This window comes from Achroia grisella, unplaced genomic scaffold (assembly GCF_030625045.1).
Source record: "Achroia grisella isolate CSIRO2021 unplaced genomic scaffold, CSIRO_AGI_Agris_v1 utg1295, whole genome shotgun sequence".
Classification (NCBI taxonomy): domain Eukaryota; kingdom Metazoa; phylum Arthropoda; class Insecta; order Lepidoptera; family Pyralidae; genus Achroia; species Achroia grisella.
In genome coordinates, this window is record NW_026712613.1 from 598,203 (window position 1) to 617,085 (window position 18,883).

At 32.1% G+C, this 18,883-nt stretch overlaps 1 protein-coding gene across 2 annotated transcripts in view; it reads right to left on the reverse strand.

Annotated features, from left to right (window-relative positions):
• LOC131855039 (ankyrin repeat domain-containing protein 29-like) overlaps positions 1–18,883 on the reverse strand; it is a 73,280-nt gene that overhangs the window by 28,843 nt on the left and 25,554 nt on the right. For both annotated transcript variants that reach the window (XR_009358089.1, XM_059206250.1), the window contains exons 2-5: positions 12,321–12,434; positions 10,362–10,460; positions 9,647–9,745; positions 3,170–3,367 (exon numbers count right to left, since the gene is read on the reverse strand). Coding sequence is in view for 1 of the 2 variants with exons in the window: in XM_059206250.1 (XP_059062233.1) it covers positions 3,170–3,367; positions 9,647–9,745; positions 10,362–10,460; positions 12,321–12,434 (510 nt within the window). In the remaining variant the exon portion in view is untranslated. The remainder of the gene's footprint in view (positions 1–3,169; positions 3,368–9,646; positions 9,746–10,361; positions 10,461–12,320; positions 12,435–18,883) is intronic.

Consider the following 18,883-nt stretch of genomic DNA (forward strand, 5'->3'; position numbering starts at 1 on the left):
CGTCAAATCATTCTCTCCAAATATAATCTCGGAAGCTTCTTCGATTTCAACGAACAATTTGCTCTTTAATAATCAGATAAAACGCACCAAATTGATTTTAAACACCCACCCGAAAGCACTCGGTTTTCCATTAACTGCGCATACTTTTGTATGTTCGACGCTATGTAAATTACGTACCCATTGTTATTCTCATAATTCAATATGAAGCCGGTAATATTTCATAGGTTTCATATGTTAACTCACTTTAAACGGCATAAATTAACGTTTTTTCAGTTCAAATGTATTTTTTACGTCGCGTCCTATAGGTACGTATATATGTATATTGTTAATATACGTTATACTATAAAGAAAAGAATTGATTTTTTGTTTGTTTGTATTTTACAATTGCAATTCTACATTATTCCTGATGAACATAGACCATATAATATTTTTGTTAAGGATTCGTATAAAAATTTTGATAATGTAACCCAACATGTGAAAAAAATACATAAAATAAATCTTAGGACTTATTACACCTATATCTTTGCATTTAATTTAGATATTAGAGTACTGTGCAGAAATTATTGACAATAGAGCAAAGTGATGTACCAAAGTTTTATAGTAATAGTCATCAATATTTACCAAAAATGGTGAACGAAAACTGCTATTAGATTTATGTGAAGTTTTTCTGACATTATATATAAGATGAGTTTTTGTTTGCTCATGTTAACATCATACAGATAAAGCAAAAAAAAAAATTATTACGGTATTTAAAAAATATATTGTATTTTTTTAAATACGAAGATGTACGAAGGCAGGCGGATCGCTAGTTTTTTATAATTGCTAAATAAGTTGACGGATAATTTGATGGAATGTTGTAATCATAGCCTTTATAGGTATACTAGCAGTCCCGGCAAAAGTTATTTTGCCTTTAAATAAAAAAAAAATTTAGGGGTGGACTACCCCTAACATTTAGGGGGATGAAAAATAGATGTTGGCTGATTCTCAGACCTACTCAATACGCTCACAAAATTTCATGAGAATCGGTCAAGCCGTTTCGGAGGAGTATGGGAACGAAAACTGTGACATGTGAATTTTATATATAAGATGAGTTTGTTGTTTGCTCATCATTAACATCACAGAATACGGAACTACGCATGAGATATAAAGAGAAATAAAGACCATGTAATAAAAACAAATAAGCATCACGAACTAACAAGCGATTTAATAAAAAATGGCTATGTTGTTAAATTATATGCGGTCGGAGCAATGACCGTCATCAAAGTTATACCTCGGTACTTGTTAGTTTTACTACCATATATCTCCATTTTCACTAGAATATAGCTTAAACAGGAAGGTTATTATTAACGGTGAATATGGGTGAAACAGTGGTGCCCATGCAGAGACAATGTGAAATTCGTATCCGTCAGGCAGGAGTTGGCCTTCAGCCGCTCCATAAGTCCTTCCGCGGGTTTGGAGTGCCATCTGCACTCGCCCCCTAACGTCCGGTGAAGGTGTAAAGGCCAGCTGCGGCCAACAGCATTAGAGTAGTCCGGAAAAAAAAAACAATGTGAAATCCTTTCTCTGGCTAAAATTAAAGTGTAAAAGTTTACTACCTTGATGTTAAAAACATATAATGATATTTTTGTGAAAAAACAATAAAAAATACTAAAGGAAATCTATTGTCCGATAAATCAAATGTATCTGAAAATCATGGGACACGTGAAAACAAGGTTTTGCTCTATTTGATTCTTTATTTAGCTGGGAAATTTCCTGAAATTCCCAGGAGAACAGGAGATAACGGATTCCGCGATAAAAGCTGAATTTATCGGGAATCGTAACAGGTCGTAACTTGTAGAAATTTATGGGTTACCGCATAAATAAAAATCGTTTTTATTAATTTTTAATTCACCGGAGTTGTGAAACGAAAGTGAATAGAAAAGGATAAACTATCATCTCAGAATTTCCACTTGTATATCAGCTATCATTTGGAGTCTACGTTATATCTCTCTTCCACTCATCTTTATTTGTAGTTATCTCAGTGTCTCTCTCTTTTTTCCCACTGTACATAAATTCCTTCTTTTTTCTTGAGGTATTAACCTAAGGACTTGGCTCTTTTTTAGGCATAATTAAAAATAGTGTATTTCTACATTTACTGTGAAATGTTAGTAAATTCTATTACTCGTTTAATGACTAAAGGGTCGAACTTCTCTCCGTAGATCTCGTAACTAGTTATCCTATAAATAACTAAACGAGTTGTTAATTCTTTAATGCCTCAGATCTGTATCGAATCGGCTCTCTTACTTTATCAAGCTAACTAATAAAGTTGTTTCATTGACCGAGACTGAGTTCACTGAGTACCAACCCACTCATATCCCTGTAGTAAATAATTTATTTATATTTTAGTTTATTATAGCATTTTACGTTTTTAAGTGTATTTATTGTGTTTCTTCTTATTGTAACATTATTTGTATTTTGTTTTTGTTTGTAGCATGAAATGATTGATTAATAAAAAATATATTCTATCCAAATTTCAATAATAAATTACTAGGAATTCAGAAGTGACAGAGTAAGGAAGTTATGAGTGGCAAAAATAGTATGCGGTTTTGCATGATTTTAAAGCCGTGTCTAGACGATTTTAGTGTGAGTAGAGTCCTAATTTTTTTTCTATGTTCTAAAACAACTTCTTTAATTCATTTTCATACAACCTCCTTACCTTTAATAATCTATAGTACTTATTGAAAGCAATTAGACTAAACAAACTAATATTAAAATTCCTTAAGACTACTTTTTTATATTATTTTTTAATCTCACCGGCAATTCAATTCATTCCGGTATTAGTTACGTGACAGATTCAGTTTTATATACCACGATGGTGGGAATCTTGCTTACGATCTATGTAATGGTAAACGATGAGAGGATCAGGCAAAAACTTAACTCTTGATTTTTTAAAGATGGTTGATTAAGATATATATGTTCTAACTTTTTGAAAAACCGTTTATATATATAAACAACTAATGCCATGCATATATATACTTCACTTAGTAAGTAATACAGTATATAAACTAGTAATTTATCATGATAATATTATTAAATAGCTCCCGATATTTTGACGCTGTTATTATTACTAGTGGTCGCCCAGTGAAACTTCAACCACAATTATTTTAAATTATAAATTTCTCTTTCTTACCTTATTGATAGCATCAATGTCCGCTCCCTTCTCCAGTAGTAGATCTACCAGGGCAGCATGACCAGCACGAGATGCTAACGCCAACGGTGCGTCGCCAGCCGCGTCGCACCCCTGTACGTTGGATCCTAGTGAGATTGCATACGCTGCAACATCTAGCGAGCCCCGGGAACAAGCACACTGCAGAAGGTCGTTGTGTTTCTGTTCACAAATAAGTCGAAAGAAATTAATTAGTGAGATCGTTATGGTCTACTGGTTTAGGTACTAACATATCTTAGATCGCGTATTCGAATCTGGCTGATATACAAAGTCTTTTTGTGTCAATTTATATTCTTACTAACTCTTCAGTAATGAATATAGAGATAATAAACCTAGGTAGAGATAGTGATAAACGCGCCCACTGCTAGGCTGTACAGTGACCAGACAACAAGTACTGAAAACATTATGATCTTCCATATTAGCTATCCGTTTTCGCCTATTGTTGGATCTACGCCCATATTGTGACATATATTTCACCTCAAGTTTCAGTCTGCTCGCCGCACAGTCACCACAAGGCTTCGAAATTATATCCGAGCTCTATTCATTACATAGGGGCGAAACATGTGTCGCAACATGAGTGTAGATCCAATAACGGTCGCAATTTGATCACTAATAGGGATGGCCATAACACATCTGCTAGCGGTGGTTAGGTTTCTGCACTGAATATTTATAATATCGATGGTACTGGTAGCGGAATTACACAAAATAATTTTGGAAATAGAAATAGAAATAGAAATAATCTTTATTCAAATAAACTCATGATTGCACTTTTGTATCATGGATTTTTTCTAAGTATAATATGTATTTAGAAGAAAAAAAACTTGTGTATCTCTTTTTAGTAGATGTTTTTTTTATATTATAATCAGTATAACAAGTACTCGATAACACAAGCTCTGCTACGCTCATTATTAGATGTAATCAGTAATATTGTGTGCTATAGATTTATTATTATAAAAACATTATTATCGTTAGATCTTCAATTTTAAGTCATTTTTGATCAGGAATGTTTTGTTTGACATTTAAATCTTTTTTCTGCTAGATTTATAACAGACTCTGAATATTTATTGTAAAACCTTACACATTATACCATACCTATCTAATAATAATATACCAATAATAAACGAATATTACATAAAAAATTATAATTTTGATCACTGATAGTGAAGTTCATAATATAATAGTAGCGCCGATCAGCTTTTCGCAAATATTTATGGTATCACACATGCTAATGAAATAGAAATAGAAATAATTTTTATTCAAATAAAATCATTACAAGCACTTTTGAATAGTCATATTTGAATTCTACCACTTATTCGGAACGCAGATTCGTCACAAGAAGAATGAGCAAAGAAACTTGTGTGTAGCTCTTTTGAATAGATGTTTTTTTATATAATAATTACAGTATAACAAGTAAGAGGCATAATCAACATAGAAATCGCTACGCACTCATTGTTAGTGTAATCAGATAATATTATCAATGGATAATAAGCTATGGATTTAAATTTTTTCTATAAAAACATTATTGTCATTAACGAATTCTTCAATTTTACAGTAAGTTTTTGCTAAGGAAGTATTTTATATGACATTAAAATCTTTTTTCAGGCAGATTTATAAAATGGTAGCGAATGGAAGCGGAATTAAACAAAATAATATAAATCCATTATATAAAATCAGTAATTAACAATCATAAATAACTAAATTGAGATATCGCACCATATATATACTTGTATCCTGCTAATGTGGATAATCCTTCAGTTATCCACACCTAGAAAGATACGTCTGATACAAATCTGTGGGCTTAAGAGATTTGCTTTCACTGTTCCATGGAGAGTAGGTTTACCATGTTGACAACCAAAAAGTTCGACATTAAAAATCGACTCTTTTTTGTACTACAAACGTGGAAAATAGGCATGCGGCCAATCAGATGGTAAACGTTTTCTGTAGCCTGTGGACGCCTGAAACACCAGAGGCGTCTCGTGTACGTTGCAGACCCTTAAGAAACCTTAATATACCTTTCTTGAAAAACCCAACGCCGTAGTCGCTTGAGAAAACCTGGGCAGGTACTTCATTCGGCCATCTGTACGTGTACGTGGAAGGTAGCTCCTCTGAAATCGCACTGTCCTAGATCACTTAGGTTCCATCGTGTGGGGATGAATTCCCTGTCGATGGGGGCGGAGCAATGATCTTTTACCTTTGTATCGTATTTAGCCGACTTTATTAGAGAATGTAATCATTTATACAAGATACAGAATTGTAATTGTCTGTGACAATTAAATATTTACACAAAATATGTAAATATTTTTTATACTTATATTTGTATGTATTATAATTACATTTTAAGTTAAGTCTTATAGTTTATGTATGTGTATTAATTCTGATAGTTAATATTATTAGAATACTATTTTAATAACTTCTTTTTTTCGTACACATATGAGTGTTCTAGTTAATACACTATCCTATAACATTTTCTAGGTTTGCTGGAAGAAATCTCTTTTAAGAGCTCTGTTAAGCTCGACCTTGTACATTACATTTATTGCATTGCTGATTTTTTCCTATGTGTGTGTACAATAAAGAATAAAATAAATATTTGTTACAAACAAAATAAATAATTTTGTACAATGTCGTTCGTTTAAATATTTTCATTATTAAATCTGGATTAATAAAGCATGAGTGGGTGATTTTTTCTGGGATGTCAATGAAATAGTGCTGCCGTATGCGCTAAAGGTGAATTTCGGATTGGCGGATGATTTTCAGGGGGGACCATGTGGAGGTGGACCTGACATGGTATATTGTTAGCAATGGGGCATAACTGGTGCAAAGACGACCATAGGGTCGTCTTTTGACGATGTGGCGTTCGTAGTGCTGTTCATGCGTATAGGTGACAGTTACCACATACCATCAGGTGAGCCGTCAGCTTGCTTTGTATTTCAATTATATAAAAAAGGTAGTGTATATTGGGATAAGCAATAGTAGCGCTCTTCACGCCATAAAGATGGTGGATCGGGAAGAGGGGGCGGCACACATCATTGCAAACATAGTGCTGAGCGCGGTGCATCAATTCAATTGAAATGACTCGTAAGAAAAACATGCAATTATAATTAAGTAGTGCAGTGCCTTGTGCGCATATCATCATCATTACATAGTATAAAACAAAGTCGCTGTCTGTCCCTCTGTATGCTTAAATCTTTAAAACTACGTAACGGATATTGAAGAGATTTTTTTTTAATTGATAGAGTGATTCTTGAAGAAGGTTTGTATATATAATACAGGTACACCCGTGCGAAGCCGGGGCGAGTAGCTAGTTATCATATATTTGTAAACCAATTATGAATCAGTTTTGAAACAATTTTTTTTAAATACACAAACATTTGTGATCCCTAAATACGTGATTAAACATTTTGGTGACTCCTGATCTACTCGTAAACAAGTGCACTATTAGAATAACTCATTCTAATATTCATTATGAAATACAGCGTTAAGCTTAAAATCTACATCAAAGTACTGAATGCAGGGAATAAATAGTTTGTCGGAAAGTACATTCAAATGGGGAGACTTGGTTACCCTAATTGAAACGTCTGTTGCAGACACCTCGACACGTGTTCTACCTACTGATTTACTTTGTTACAGTAAATAATTTATGATTATGGATCTGACGTGATCCTAGCGTAGGTAAATATTTCGTACATAGGTACAAACATTCGTACGCATGTACACAGGTTAGTTTCACAAGTACTTAATTATTTCAGCATATCCACCTGCACTGTAAAGTGTTATTTACGCGACTGTTTTTTATTAATAACTACCTGTACCCACGACTTCGTCCGCGTGGAATTTAACTTTATTTTTCTAAAATAAAAGTAGCCTAAGTTAATCCTTATTAGGTACATCAGCTACCTGCCAAAAAGAGTCCCGTCAAAATCGGTCCAGCCATTTCAGAGATTAGCCGGAACAAACTCCGGACAGAGAGACAAATAAAAAATGTAAAAATTGTTATTTTGGTGCATGTACCGTGTTTATATTCATATGCATGTAGTAAAAAACGGTTATTTCAATATTACAAACAGACACTCAAATTTTATTTGTAAGATAAGATCTAAACTCTAAATTAAGATATCGAATAATGGTGAGAATTAAATAACATATAATAATAGTTTACTTCTCCATTCTGTATACTGTTTTATGATGATAATATACATTTATTTAGCCAATATTGTTGACATTAACACGTGTTATAAATACCATACATTAAATTAAATAGCATACATAGCATACGAGTAGTTTATGTTGTATTAAAATATAGTAATTGAGGAATATATTTAATATGTTTCGTCTACGTATTAATGTCAATAATCAGCTAGATGAATAATAAATATGACGTTGGTCTATAAAAAGTATCTACTATACCACAGTTTACAGAAAAACATGTGGTCTAATGTACTACATTGCTACCATTACAGCATTACTACTAATATGTAGGGACATATTCCTTATAATTAACTAGCTGATCCGCGCAACTTCGTCTGCGTTTCATTTCCTCACTTTTTGCAATATTTTTCATTGTATCATTGCTATTGGTCGTAGCGTAATGTTATATAGCTTAAAGCCTTCTTCGACAAATAGACTACAAAACAAAAATAATTTATCTATTCGAACTAGTAGTTCCTGAGATTAGAGCGTTTAAACAAACAAACAAACTCTTCATCTTCATAATCATCATTAGATACATAGTATAAAACAAAGTCGCTGTCTGTCCCTATGTATACTTAAATCTTTAAAACTACTCAACGGATTTTAAAGCGGTTGTTTTAATAGATAGAGTGATTCAAGAGAAAGGTTTATATGTATAATACATGTACACTCGTGCGAAGCCGGGGTGAGTAGCTAGTATTATATATAAGAATATAATACTGTTATATTTACATGTTTTTCTCTGTAACAAATTTCTATATAAATAACGTAATATAAATTTAGAAGAAGGAAATTATGTCCCTACTGGATTATATTTTGTTGAAGCGAATATGTATAATAATTTAATTTGTACGCAAGTAGGCACAATCTTTCGTCCATAAACTGTCATGATAAAAATAGAATTCCCTATATAGGCAGAGTATAGAAAGTTACAATTACATTAATAAGAGAAATATGTCACTCATGTGATCGGACATAACCTTCCGTCTATGTGTTTGTACGTATTAATCATAAAAACAGCTTAACACTGGATTGTACATTAACAAACAAAATAGTTACAAATTATGTGTTTGTGCAAAGTATTAAATTCTAGATCAAAAACAGCTTCAGTCCGAAGTATTAATACAAATAATAAACTTCTTTTAAGTCTATGACAGCCTAGTATTTCTAGAGATGAACAAAATAAGTGATATTGTTATACGATTAATATAATTGATCACTTCTATGTATCATAATAATTCCATAATAATTTATACAAAAAATATAATTATTCTTCATATAAATTTGTTAGAGTTACGGGATTTTGTTTAATTTATTGTGGAGTCAATATAATAATAATCATATTATTATATTGACATCATCTACGAATACATTGAACTGATTTCTGAGAAATAACCTGTAAAAATATCTACACATTTTTGTTATTATAACTTGCAAAATTCGTTATACAAAAAGAAATAAGTTTGTTAACTTTATTGATCAATGAATTTATTGAACAGACTATAAAAAATATCGTAGTATTTTCCTTGTTTGTAATGTAATGATTTTTTTATCAACTACAATGACAAACAATCAGATGACCATCTCGATGGTAAGTGGTAACCGTGCCTTGTATAAAGTACACATGAGCATTACGGACATATCACGTCATAATAGTACCTCTCACGCATTGCCAATCGGGAGGACCAGGATGTCATAAAATGACAAGAGGCAGGAGTAATATAAATTTTTGTTACGTAGTTACACAGTGTTTTAATTTATTATATTTTCATACTGAGGTAGACTTAGTGAAAAGTCACCTATATACCTCAGTCTCACCGATTTCAGCCGTCAAGCAACTTCGTTTGTATGATATGATTCGCATAAGGCGGTAGGCCATAAAATTTTAGTCTGGAATGGCAACAATAATTCACGAGCATTACATGACAACGTGGTTTCCATGGTACTGTTTCTTATTTTTTTATGGACTGTAAACGCTAACGGTTTACGCTGGCGGGGAACCAGTGGAGGATGACAAGATGAGCATGAGGTCAGGTCAGTTAGCCCATCGTGACAAATTCATCAAGAATTTATCATCATGGTTTTCAGAGGGAACCACGTGGAGGTCAGCCTGATATGGCACGTTGCTAGTAAGGATGTTATTGGTCCACCTTACTAACAAGTTCATGATGTATGACGATTGATTACCAATTACCACCAGGTGGGCATTCCAGTTACATAAAATTATGTTAATATATTATTAGGGTAACATACCTTGTTAGTAGCAGCTAGACAGGCGCCCGCAGAGACGAGAGTTTTTACGGCTTCGAGATGACCATGCCATGCTGCCATTAGCAACGGCCGCATTCCGAACTGAATGCAAATAACGAACTTCTTTTAATTCTATGACAGCCTAGTATTTTAGAATAGAAAAAACTACGGATTAAGCCACCCCGGTATCCCACGGGTCCATTACAGTATTATTTTGTTATGTAGGTGGTAACTCATTTGTTTTTTGTGTACCCTCTGTCCTATACCATGAGTGTTGACAATTAAAAAATTTAACCTTACGCATGTTCCCCAATTTCTTGTCCTACGGATCCTGGTACGTGCTGAAGAATTCACAGAAAGCCTCTGAGCATTAAAAGAAGTAATGTTCAAAAATGACGTCTAAAAGAACAATAAATCCAATGTATTCAAATTTTACATTTAGATTTATTGTATTAATTAATGAACATATATTTATAATATTTATTTATTAAATAATTTATTCTGAATATTCAGAACAAATTGTTCATTGATACGGTATTGCTAGTACCTATATAATTCTCACGCATAATAATAAAGTGCATTAATTACAAGCTTACAAATTTTAGAAATTCAACCTTACTGCAAAAACAATAAGGTCTATTTTATAAAATTTATAATTATTGAGTTAAGACAATTATTATTAAGCGTACGATATGTTAAGAGTAATACTGGAAATTACCTTATCAGCTGCTTCTATGTCGCATTTCGCTTCAATAAGTAATTTGATTATGTCGACGTTTCCTCTGCTTGCCGCCCAGTGTATCGGCGCCCTGCCGTACTGCAAGAAACATACATATAATATATAGTACCGTTAGTTATGTTATTAGAGGCTGTATTTATATATAGTTTTAGGTTTGTTATATAGTTTATTGTTTATATTAGAAGTAAATTACAGGCATATAAACGTATAATCAATAGTATAAAACAATTAGAAATAAGGAGTACAAAATAATTAGTATGTCTGCTGAAGAAGCCATTTTTGTAGTTTTTTATTTTCCCGCGCAAACGTAATGCGCCACAGATGCACAATATTGCACGGCGCACAGCTGCAGTAGGATAACGAACGCGTCATAGCTGTATGAAGATGTTAATACTACGCAGGAGTATTTGTTAATAATAATAATTAAACCACAGATAACATAATATTACATACTATAACTGTGCTTGCTCATTTCTTTTTTAATAATAATAATAATCTTTATTTACTCCATTAGATAATCCATACTAACATTACTATTGCGTATGTGTGCCTGTTAAAATAAAAAAAATGGCTGTAAGAAATAAATAAATAATAAATGAAATTTATCTTTTATTGGAATTTGATTGCTATAAAAGCTGATGGCAATGGCAACTGCCGTCTATAAACATGAACTTTAATTTCATCACCAGAAAGGCAGTCTGAAATATATATTTTTTATATTAGAGTTTTATAGCAATTGCTATAAAAAACTCTAATATATACTATGTTAGTAATCAGTATATGATGGTAAATTGAGTTAGCCTTAGGACCTTTATGGTGCCTAAGTCCCCGATTATTAATGAGGCACTATACAGGTTCTGTTAACAGTGCTCTATATTTTTTTGAATGCATAAATAGGTATAATTAGTACCTACTTATGTTGTATGTATCATTATAGTGTATATGTATGTGTGTATATGTATATGTATGTATGAAATATTGTGTATGCATGCAATGAAATTGTTGATAATAAATATTTTCTTTCTTTCTATTGTTGCTGGCAGTTTCCATAATAGTTTATATATATCTTATTTTCATATATTTTTTTTATATGACACAATTGACTGTTGTGAGCTTTATTCGATACAAATTTTAAATAATTCCAAATTTAAAATGAAATTCCAAAATGAACATGTAATTCATTTATTTGAAAAGAATACAAGCTGAGTTTCTTGTCAGTTCTACTCATCTCGATATCATTCCGAGCTGAGGGTAGATTTGACATATCTGCCTGTAAAGACCTACATGAATAATGATATTTTGAATATAAATTTGAAATATATTTCTATAATTATTTTATTTGTTTTAATTTAATAATAATCGCTTAGAAGTCTCGCTCCAGTAACAAGCACGAGGAAATTAAAAATACAAAGCGGAATAAATAAATCAGAAAAAAATATGTAAATAAAATATGAAGTGAAATAAAAAAGAAAATATATATAAATTGAGGGCAATCTTCCCTCAGGTTTTATTATGATTAATCTTGGCTTATTCAGCTTCCCACTTTCAAGTAGTCGAAAATATTCTTGGGTATTTTCCAGGCATTTCAAAGGATATATAATTATGAACCTTATTATCATTACTATTAAAGTTATCATAATATATATTTCGATATATACTAGCTGACCCCGTAAACGTCGTTTTGTCATGTGAATTAAAATCGCTATTTAAAAGTAGGGGTTGATGGTAGACGGGTGAAAATTTAGGGATGTATGTATTTTTAATACCATGTTAAAGGAAAATAAAATATAAAATGTCCAAGAAATAAAAAAAAAATGTTAGGGATATGAAAAATAGATTGTAGCCAATTTTCAGATCTACTAAATAGGGGATGAACAGGGTACGGTAACCGCAGTGGGTTATTAATATTATTATGTTGTCATTGAATAAAAAACTCACATTATTTCTGCAGTTGACGTCAGTTGGCCGCTGCAGCGCCTCTATGACGGCAGCTGGTTCGTTTTTGATTACCGCCTCGTGTAGGAGCAGATCGTTTTGCTGCACACGCGACATCTGTAAGATAATATCATTTTAAATATATATGTTACGTTATTCTACTTAGAAACAATAGTACATGCTATATACTATGTACATAATATGTATTAGTATCTGGGTGATCGAGCTTTGCTATTTAGGATGTAGTATTATTTAAATGTGTTACGACGTTCGTGGATTTAATTAGGTTTTTAACTGTTTTCATAACTGTACATTAGATATTTTAATTGACTTTTGAACGAAATTTAAAAAAGTTTCGTAATTTGACAGTATGTGTTATATCCGAACTTTATTCTATGTCAATTTTGATTATTATTTTCTATTTGGTCCCATATAACTTTGATCAAAATCTCATCAGATTTTATATTAGAGTATTGTATTTAGAATAGAATAATATTTAGTACATCACACATGACAACACAATAATGACAATGCTCACAGCAGCTTATAAATTATTATAGCATATAAATAGAAATAATAAACACAATACAAATCATTAAGAGAAAAATTAGCAAACAATAAAATTAAACAAAAGAAAATAAAAAAAAATTATACTCCTTAATAATTCTATTAAATGGGATTTTTCGTGGCCTAAACACGCGTTATAATTATTGTTGAATAGATTTGAAATTTAAATTACAGACGTTTGGGTAGAAAATCTCAAGTTCACTACTTATTATTACAGGGTCAATAGAATATACTCTTTACATTCATGACACCCTAGTCCTCCAGAATGGCAATGCGAGGTATCACAGCGTCACATGATAACGTGATGACCGTCCTTGATGGTATATATATATATAAGTGACTTTGACCATTAATCATTCCCTCCGATGGATCCCCCGTTCAATTCAAATGGGGATCGAAATTACGACGGCCTGAGTTGCGGTTCGAACCCCAAGGGGTGCCCTCAGACTAAAGTCGTATCCGTCAGGCGGGAGTTGGGTCTTCAGCCACTCCATAAGTCCTTCCGCGGGTTTGGAGTGCCATCTGCACTCGCCCATATTGTCTGGTGAAGCTGTAAAGGCCAGCGGTCAAACAACATTAAGTAGTCTGAAAAAAAACAACCAATCAGCAGAAGATGTTAGCTTGTTTACCAGTGTATAAAAGAGGAAAAACAAAAGGAATGAAAGAGGGTGTTCTACTTTCGGTTTATTGCGTATGTAAATACCTCAGAGTGTTAAAACTTTTGTACGCCATGTTTTATTCAGGCGAGGCGTTACGCGAATCACGTGTTATCTAGTTTTAACCTACTTAAAAAAAAAGTGGAGGCTCTCAATTCGACTTTGTATTTTTTTTAGTTGTGTTTCCTAGAATTCATTTCTACGTATTTTTTACCTATTATCCTTTTTTAGTTTAAGAGTTAGTTACAGTTATCCTTAAAAATGCCAGATTTATTCGGTATTTAATTATAGACAAATTTTCTTCTCCAGCAATTTCTGCATTTTTCTTGACATTTTTGTTTCAAGACCGTCGTGATTTAGTGGTTAGTTACTCTATCTTACGCCGAAAAGTGAAAACTTCAAATGTGGCCGAAACCAAACAATCTTTGTGTTAATTTATACTTCAGAATATACTCTGTTCGTGGAAACAGCAATAAAACTATCCGTTTTCAATTAGACCTACTCTCATTTATACCTACCTAGTACATTTCACAAATTGTTTTATATTCATCAGCCATGTTTAATTATGCTATATGCGAATACATTTGAAACGTAAACCTACTGTTTATTATTCATGCATCTGTTGGGAGTGAATTAAAATTCCCATTACAATGACAGACAATCCTTTGTCAGATGATGTTCCGTTTTCATTGTTCCGCTGTAGGTACAATTATCGCGTCGCCATTTGTTTCTCTTCAAATTCATTATATCCTAGTATGACATACAGTTTTTAATTGGAAATGTAGACTTTTAGAGATATATGAAGACTTCATACAAATTCATTATATCCTAGTATGTACATACAGTTTTTAATTGGAAATGTAGACTTTTGGAGATATATGAAGACTTCATACAATTAAATGAAACTTTGTTTCTACACGTGTTTGGCAATAAGACAGGCGTATTGCAGAAATCACCTTATCTTTTCAAGACAGGGTAAACAGGTAGGTAACAAACAATGTATGAGAAATAAGGAAAATATAATATTAATACAAAAAAAAGAGGGAAAATAATTAAATAATAATTAATGAAAGAGGAACTTGTATTCTTTTAATTAATGTAATGAGAAACCTAGCCTTTTTATCTGCTGATCAAACACATATGTATAGACTTGAGTCGTAAAGGTCTTACCAAAGTAAAGGTATACCAAGTCTTAGGGATATTAGTAATGAAAATAAAATAATTTTTCCAAGAAATACAGTAGAAAATTGAAATTATTTTTCGAAACTTTCCGAAAGAAGGTCAATTTATTGTTAGGTTTCCACTTTGTTTCTTTTTTTTGTTTTACTTAATTGGAACGGCAAGAAGCTGATGGACTACCTCATAATATGTGAAACCAATGCTTATATACATAGCTGCACGGGCCTATGCATGTCCATGCATCATCATGTGCCCGTCATACCACTCATGAGTTGTCTGGAGGACTTTGATACTATGCGTCGTATCCTGTAATTTCACCTATCTCGGTCCTCTAATAGAAACACAGTTAAACATTCCTTGGAAATTGATATAGCATGTCATTGTCCGTGGTTATTTTGTTTAAAAAGAGTCAGCTCTAAGTCTTTCAATACTGAGTGCTTCCGATTCTTTAAATAATCTTTCTCCAGATTCTTCATATGTTTCACTTTTTAATTGCAATTAAGAGGAGTCTGTTTCATTGTAGTCTGTGCGCACAGTAAGATTACGACGGAGGTATTCTTTAGTATTTGTTTTATCTCTATTTAGATACCTTTCGTCTCCCTACAACCAATTGAGATAGCAATCTTTCAATCCGAATTTTATCGTAAATTATTTACGTTTCGCTCTACTCGACTTATTTTATTATTAAAATATATAAAGGTGTTCTTTATTCTAAAAAAATATTATAACTCCAATATCTTACACATTTTTAAAAATTCCTATACTAGGTGAATTTAGTGAGAGTATAATCGAGTTATTATATTCAGTATAATAAATGATCAAACGAACTTACCTGTGATATATATGAAGTGCTTCGTTCGAAGATATATATATTTACCATGTAGTTTCTTCTAATCACTAGGCAACATAACGCAATTTTAGAGCTAGATTCTAAAGCCTAAAAAAAAAAGAAAATTAAACGTTTCACTGTCAACACTTGTCATACTTTATAGACAATAGATTGATACTTGTCATTCCTTTAGAGACTATATCACAAACTCAAAGGGTGGGATTAAGTAAACCAGGTGTATTACTACTATATATGTTCTCTGGGTGGGTATATATCTTCGAACGAAGCACTTCATATAATAATGATCGAACATCACAGGTAAGTTCGTTTGATCATTTATTATATTCCAGTGCTTCGTTCTCGATATATATATTTACCATGTAGATATTTAGAGTCTCAGTGAGTTTGTGATTAATTTTTTCCTTAATATTACAACTGGATAGTATAAGCTGTAATAAAACATCTTTCTATTTTTGGTATAAATCAGTCTTTTACTACAAAAATTAAAATTATGGATAATTCTCATTTTCAACATTAACATTATCAAGTCTTTAAACATAATTATTAATCATATTAATCAGTCATATAAGAAATTCTTCATTACACAGTTCTTAATTATAACAAGTTTCAATTATTATCACATTATTATCCCTTAATACACTTATTTTTATATTAAAAATTGTATAAGTACTATAGTTAGCACTCACATTGCAGATAAAACAGTATTTGCAAAAATATTAGTATATGGGTCTATTATAAAATTTTGCAAATGTCTGCGAAGACTCTGTACCCGCGGTATTTCTAATAGCCTCTATAGACACACCCTTCATCTTGGCCATGGATGTTGAAGCATGACGAGTAGAGTGGCCCGTAAAAATATCTGTATTAATGCCAGAATTTGTCAACGCATTTTTTATCCAACGACTTAATGTGGATGGTGTAGCCGCTCTATGTGGTTTTTTAGTGATTATAAATAGTTCTTCAACATCACCTCTTATATCTTTGGTCCAATTAATGTAAAACTGTAAAGTAAGTGATGGGCAAATCTCAGGTTCGGTATAGAATGGTAAGACCAATACCGGTTGTGAACGATCTGGCGCAGATGTTTTAGTTATATCTGTGATATTTATATGTAAACCTGACTCTACATAAGATATATTTTTAATCTTTATTAAAGAAATGTACACATTGTGCTGTACATAAGGCTAGTAATGTAACCAATTTTTTCGTCAAAATTTCCAACGGTAATGAAATGCAAGGATGCCATTTTCTTAGTGTATTTAATACAATAGATGGGTCCCAAGTAAAAGAGTATTTCGGTTTTGGAGGATTTGTTTTGTAAAAACCTTTCAACAACCTTTTAATACGCTCATCCCTCCCTATACGCGAACCAATTATTAGAGAGAGAGCAGATTTATGAGAATTAAGGGTTCCATAAGAAGAGCCTTTCTCAAACTGAATTGTTAAAAACTGTATTATTTTTGGTACTGAGGCACACTGGTTGTCAAGAAAACCAAATTAACCCTTTGTGTGCCACAAAGGGTTAATTTGGTTTTCTTGACAGAAAGCCCACCATATTTTGTAGGATACATCATATTGTTTTAGTGTGTGTTTTGATAGTGAAGCTATCATAGTATCTAAAGCGATAGTGGGGATAGCTTGTCTTATCATAGATTGCCTGATAAGATTCCGCCCACCAGGATAAGTTGCTGGTGAAGAGGATGGCAGCTCCTGTAAGGCGAAAATAACAGATCTTTATCTGGCCCAAAATATAATAAATCAGAAACCAACATTTCCTGCATAACGGGGAACCATGGTTGTGATGGCCAGTAGGGCACGACTATGATTCCTGAGGCTTTTTCATATCTTATTTTCATTAGACATTTTAAAATTAGACTAAATGGTGGAAAGGCATAAAAATAATACTTTGACCAATTTACAGTAAATGCATCTACATTTAATGCATCTGGATCTGGCTTCCAGGATAAATATAAGGGACATTTAGTGTTGACCCTAGACGCAAAAAGGTCCACCTGTGGTGTACCAAATTTATTTATTATTTCTTTAAAAACGCGTGAATTTAATTCCCACTCGATATCTGTATTTGTTTTTCGAGATTCTATATCTGCTTCTACATTATCTGAAGATTTTATATAAGAGGCGAAGAGCCATATTTTCCTTTCTTCGCACCATTTCCAAATATTTCTAGCCAAGTCATTAAGGTGTGGGTACTGAATACCACCCATACGATTAATGTAAGAAATAGCCGTTTTATTATCTACTCTTAACAGAACCTGAATTTCTTGTTTGTTTTTAACAAAAGTTTTCAATGCCAGAAAAATAGCTAGCAGTTCTAGATAATTTATGTGAAATTTATATGTTTTCAATTAAAAAATACTGAGAATTAAAGAACAATTAAAAATTATGACGCAATAGTTGCCACGCAAAGTAAAGAAATGACAAGTATCAATCTATTGTCTATAGAGTATGACAAGTGTTGACAGTGAAACGTTTAATTTTCTTTTTTTTTTTTTTTTTTAGGCTTTAGAATCTAGCTCTAAAATTGCGTTATGTTGCCTAGTGATTTGAAGAAACTACATGGTAAATATATATATCGAGAACGAAGCACTGGAATATAATATATATACGTGTAATTCTAAAACAAACTAGCTAAAATAAAATCTGACAGTGTTGATAATGTTGATATTAGTCGTATTATTCTGTGGACAAAATTTCATCGAGTTTAATTAGTTATTGTAGAAGGTTTTTATAAAAACATGTTTTGTATGAAGAGGGCTCGGTCATGCAACCTTAATACCGCATTGATATGTATGTATGTAGGTATAAGTTGTATGCGCCTATGACGAAGCGCTTACATCCAGATGAGTCGTGAATTGAAACGCATATAGAATATGAAAATGTTTTCTTTTAATTAATAAAAAATGTTATGTGTAAATAAATAGTAGGAAGCCTAGAAATTAATATCCGAGGCTTTTTTCATAATTAAAAAAAAACAAACATGAAAATTCTATCGTAAGCTCTCTGGTGTGGAGTTAGTTTGTACATCAGATTATAATACAATAACAATAATATGGGAATGGAATTTTCATACAAACTAATGTAGATCGTCACGTAAGGTGTATTATTACACAGTTGCGTGTGATGTGGCATTTAGTGTATTTTGTATCAGAAATAGATAAATTTATCTTGTTTGTAATGACTACAATTATAGTGTTTTATTGCTTCACATATAGCTTGCCCCGGCTACTCTTGGATGTTTTATTATTATTAATATTGCTGCTAGTCTTAGCTGAATTTAACTGAGATAAAAACTA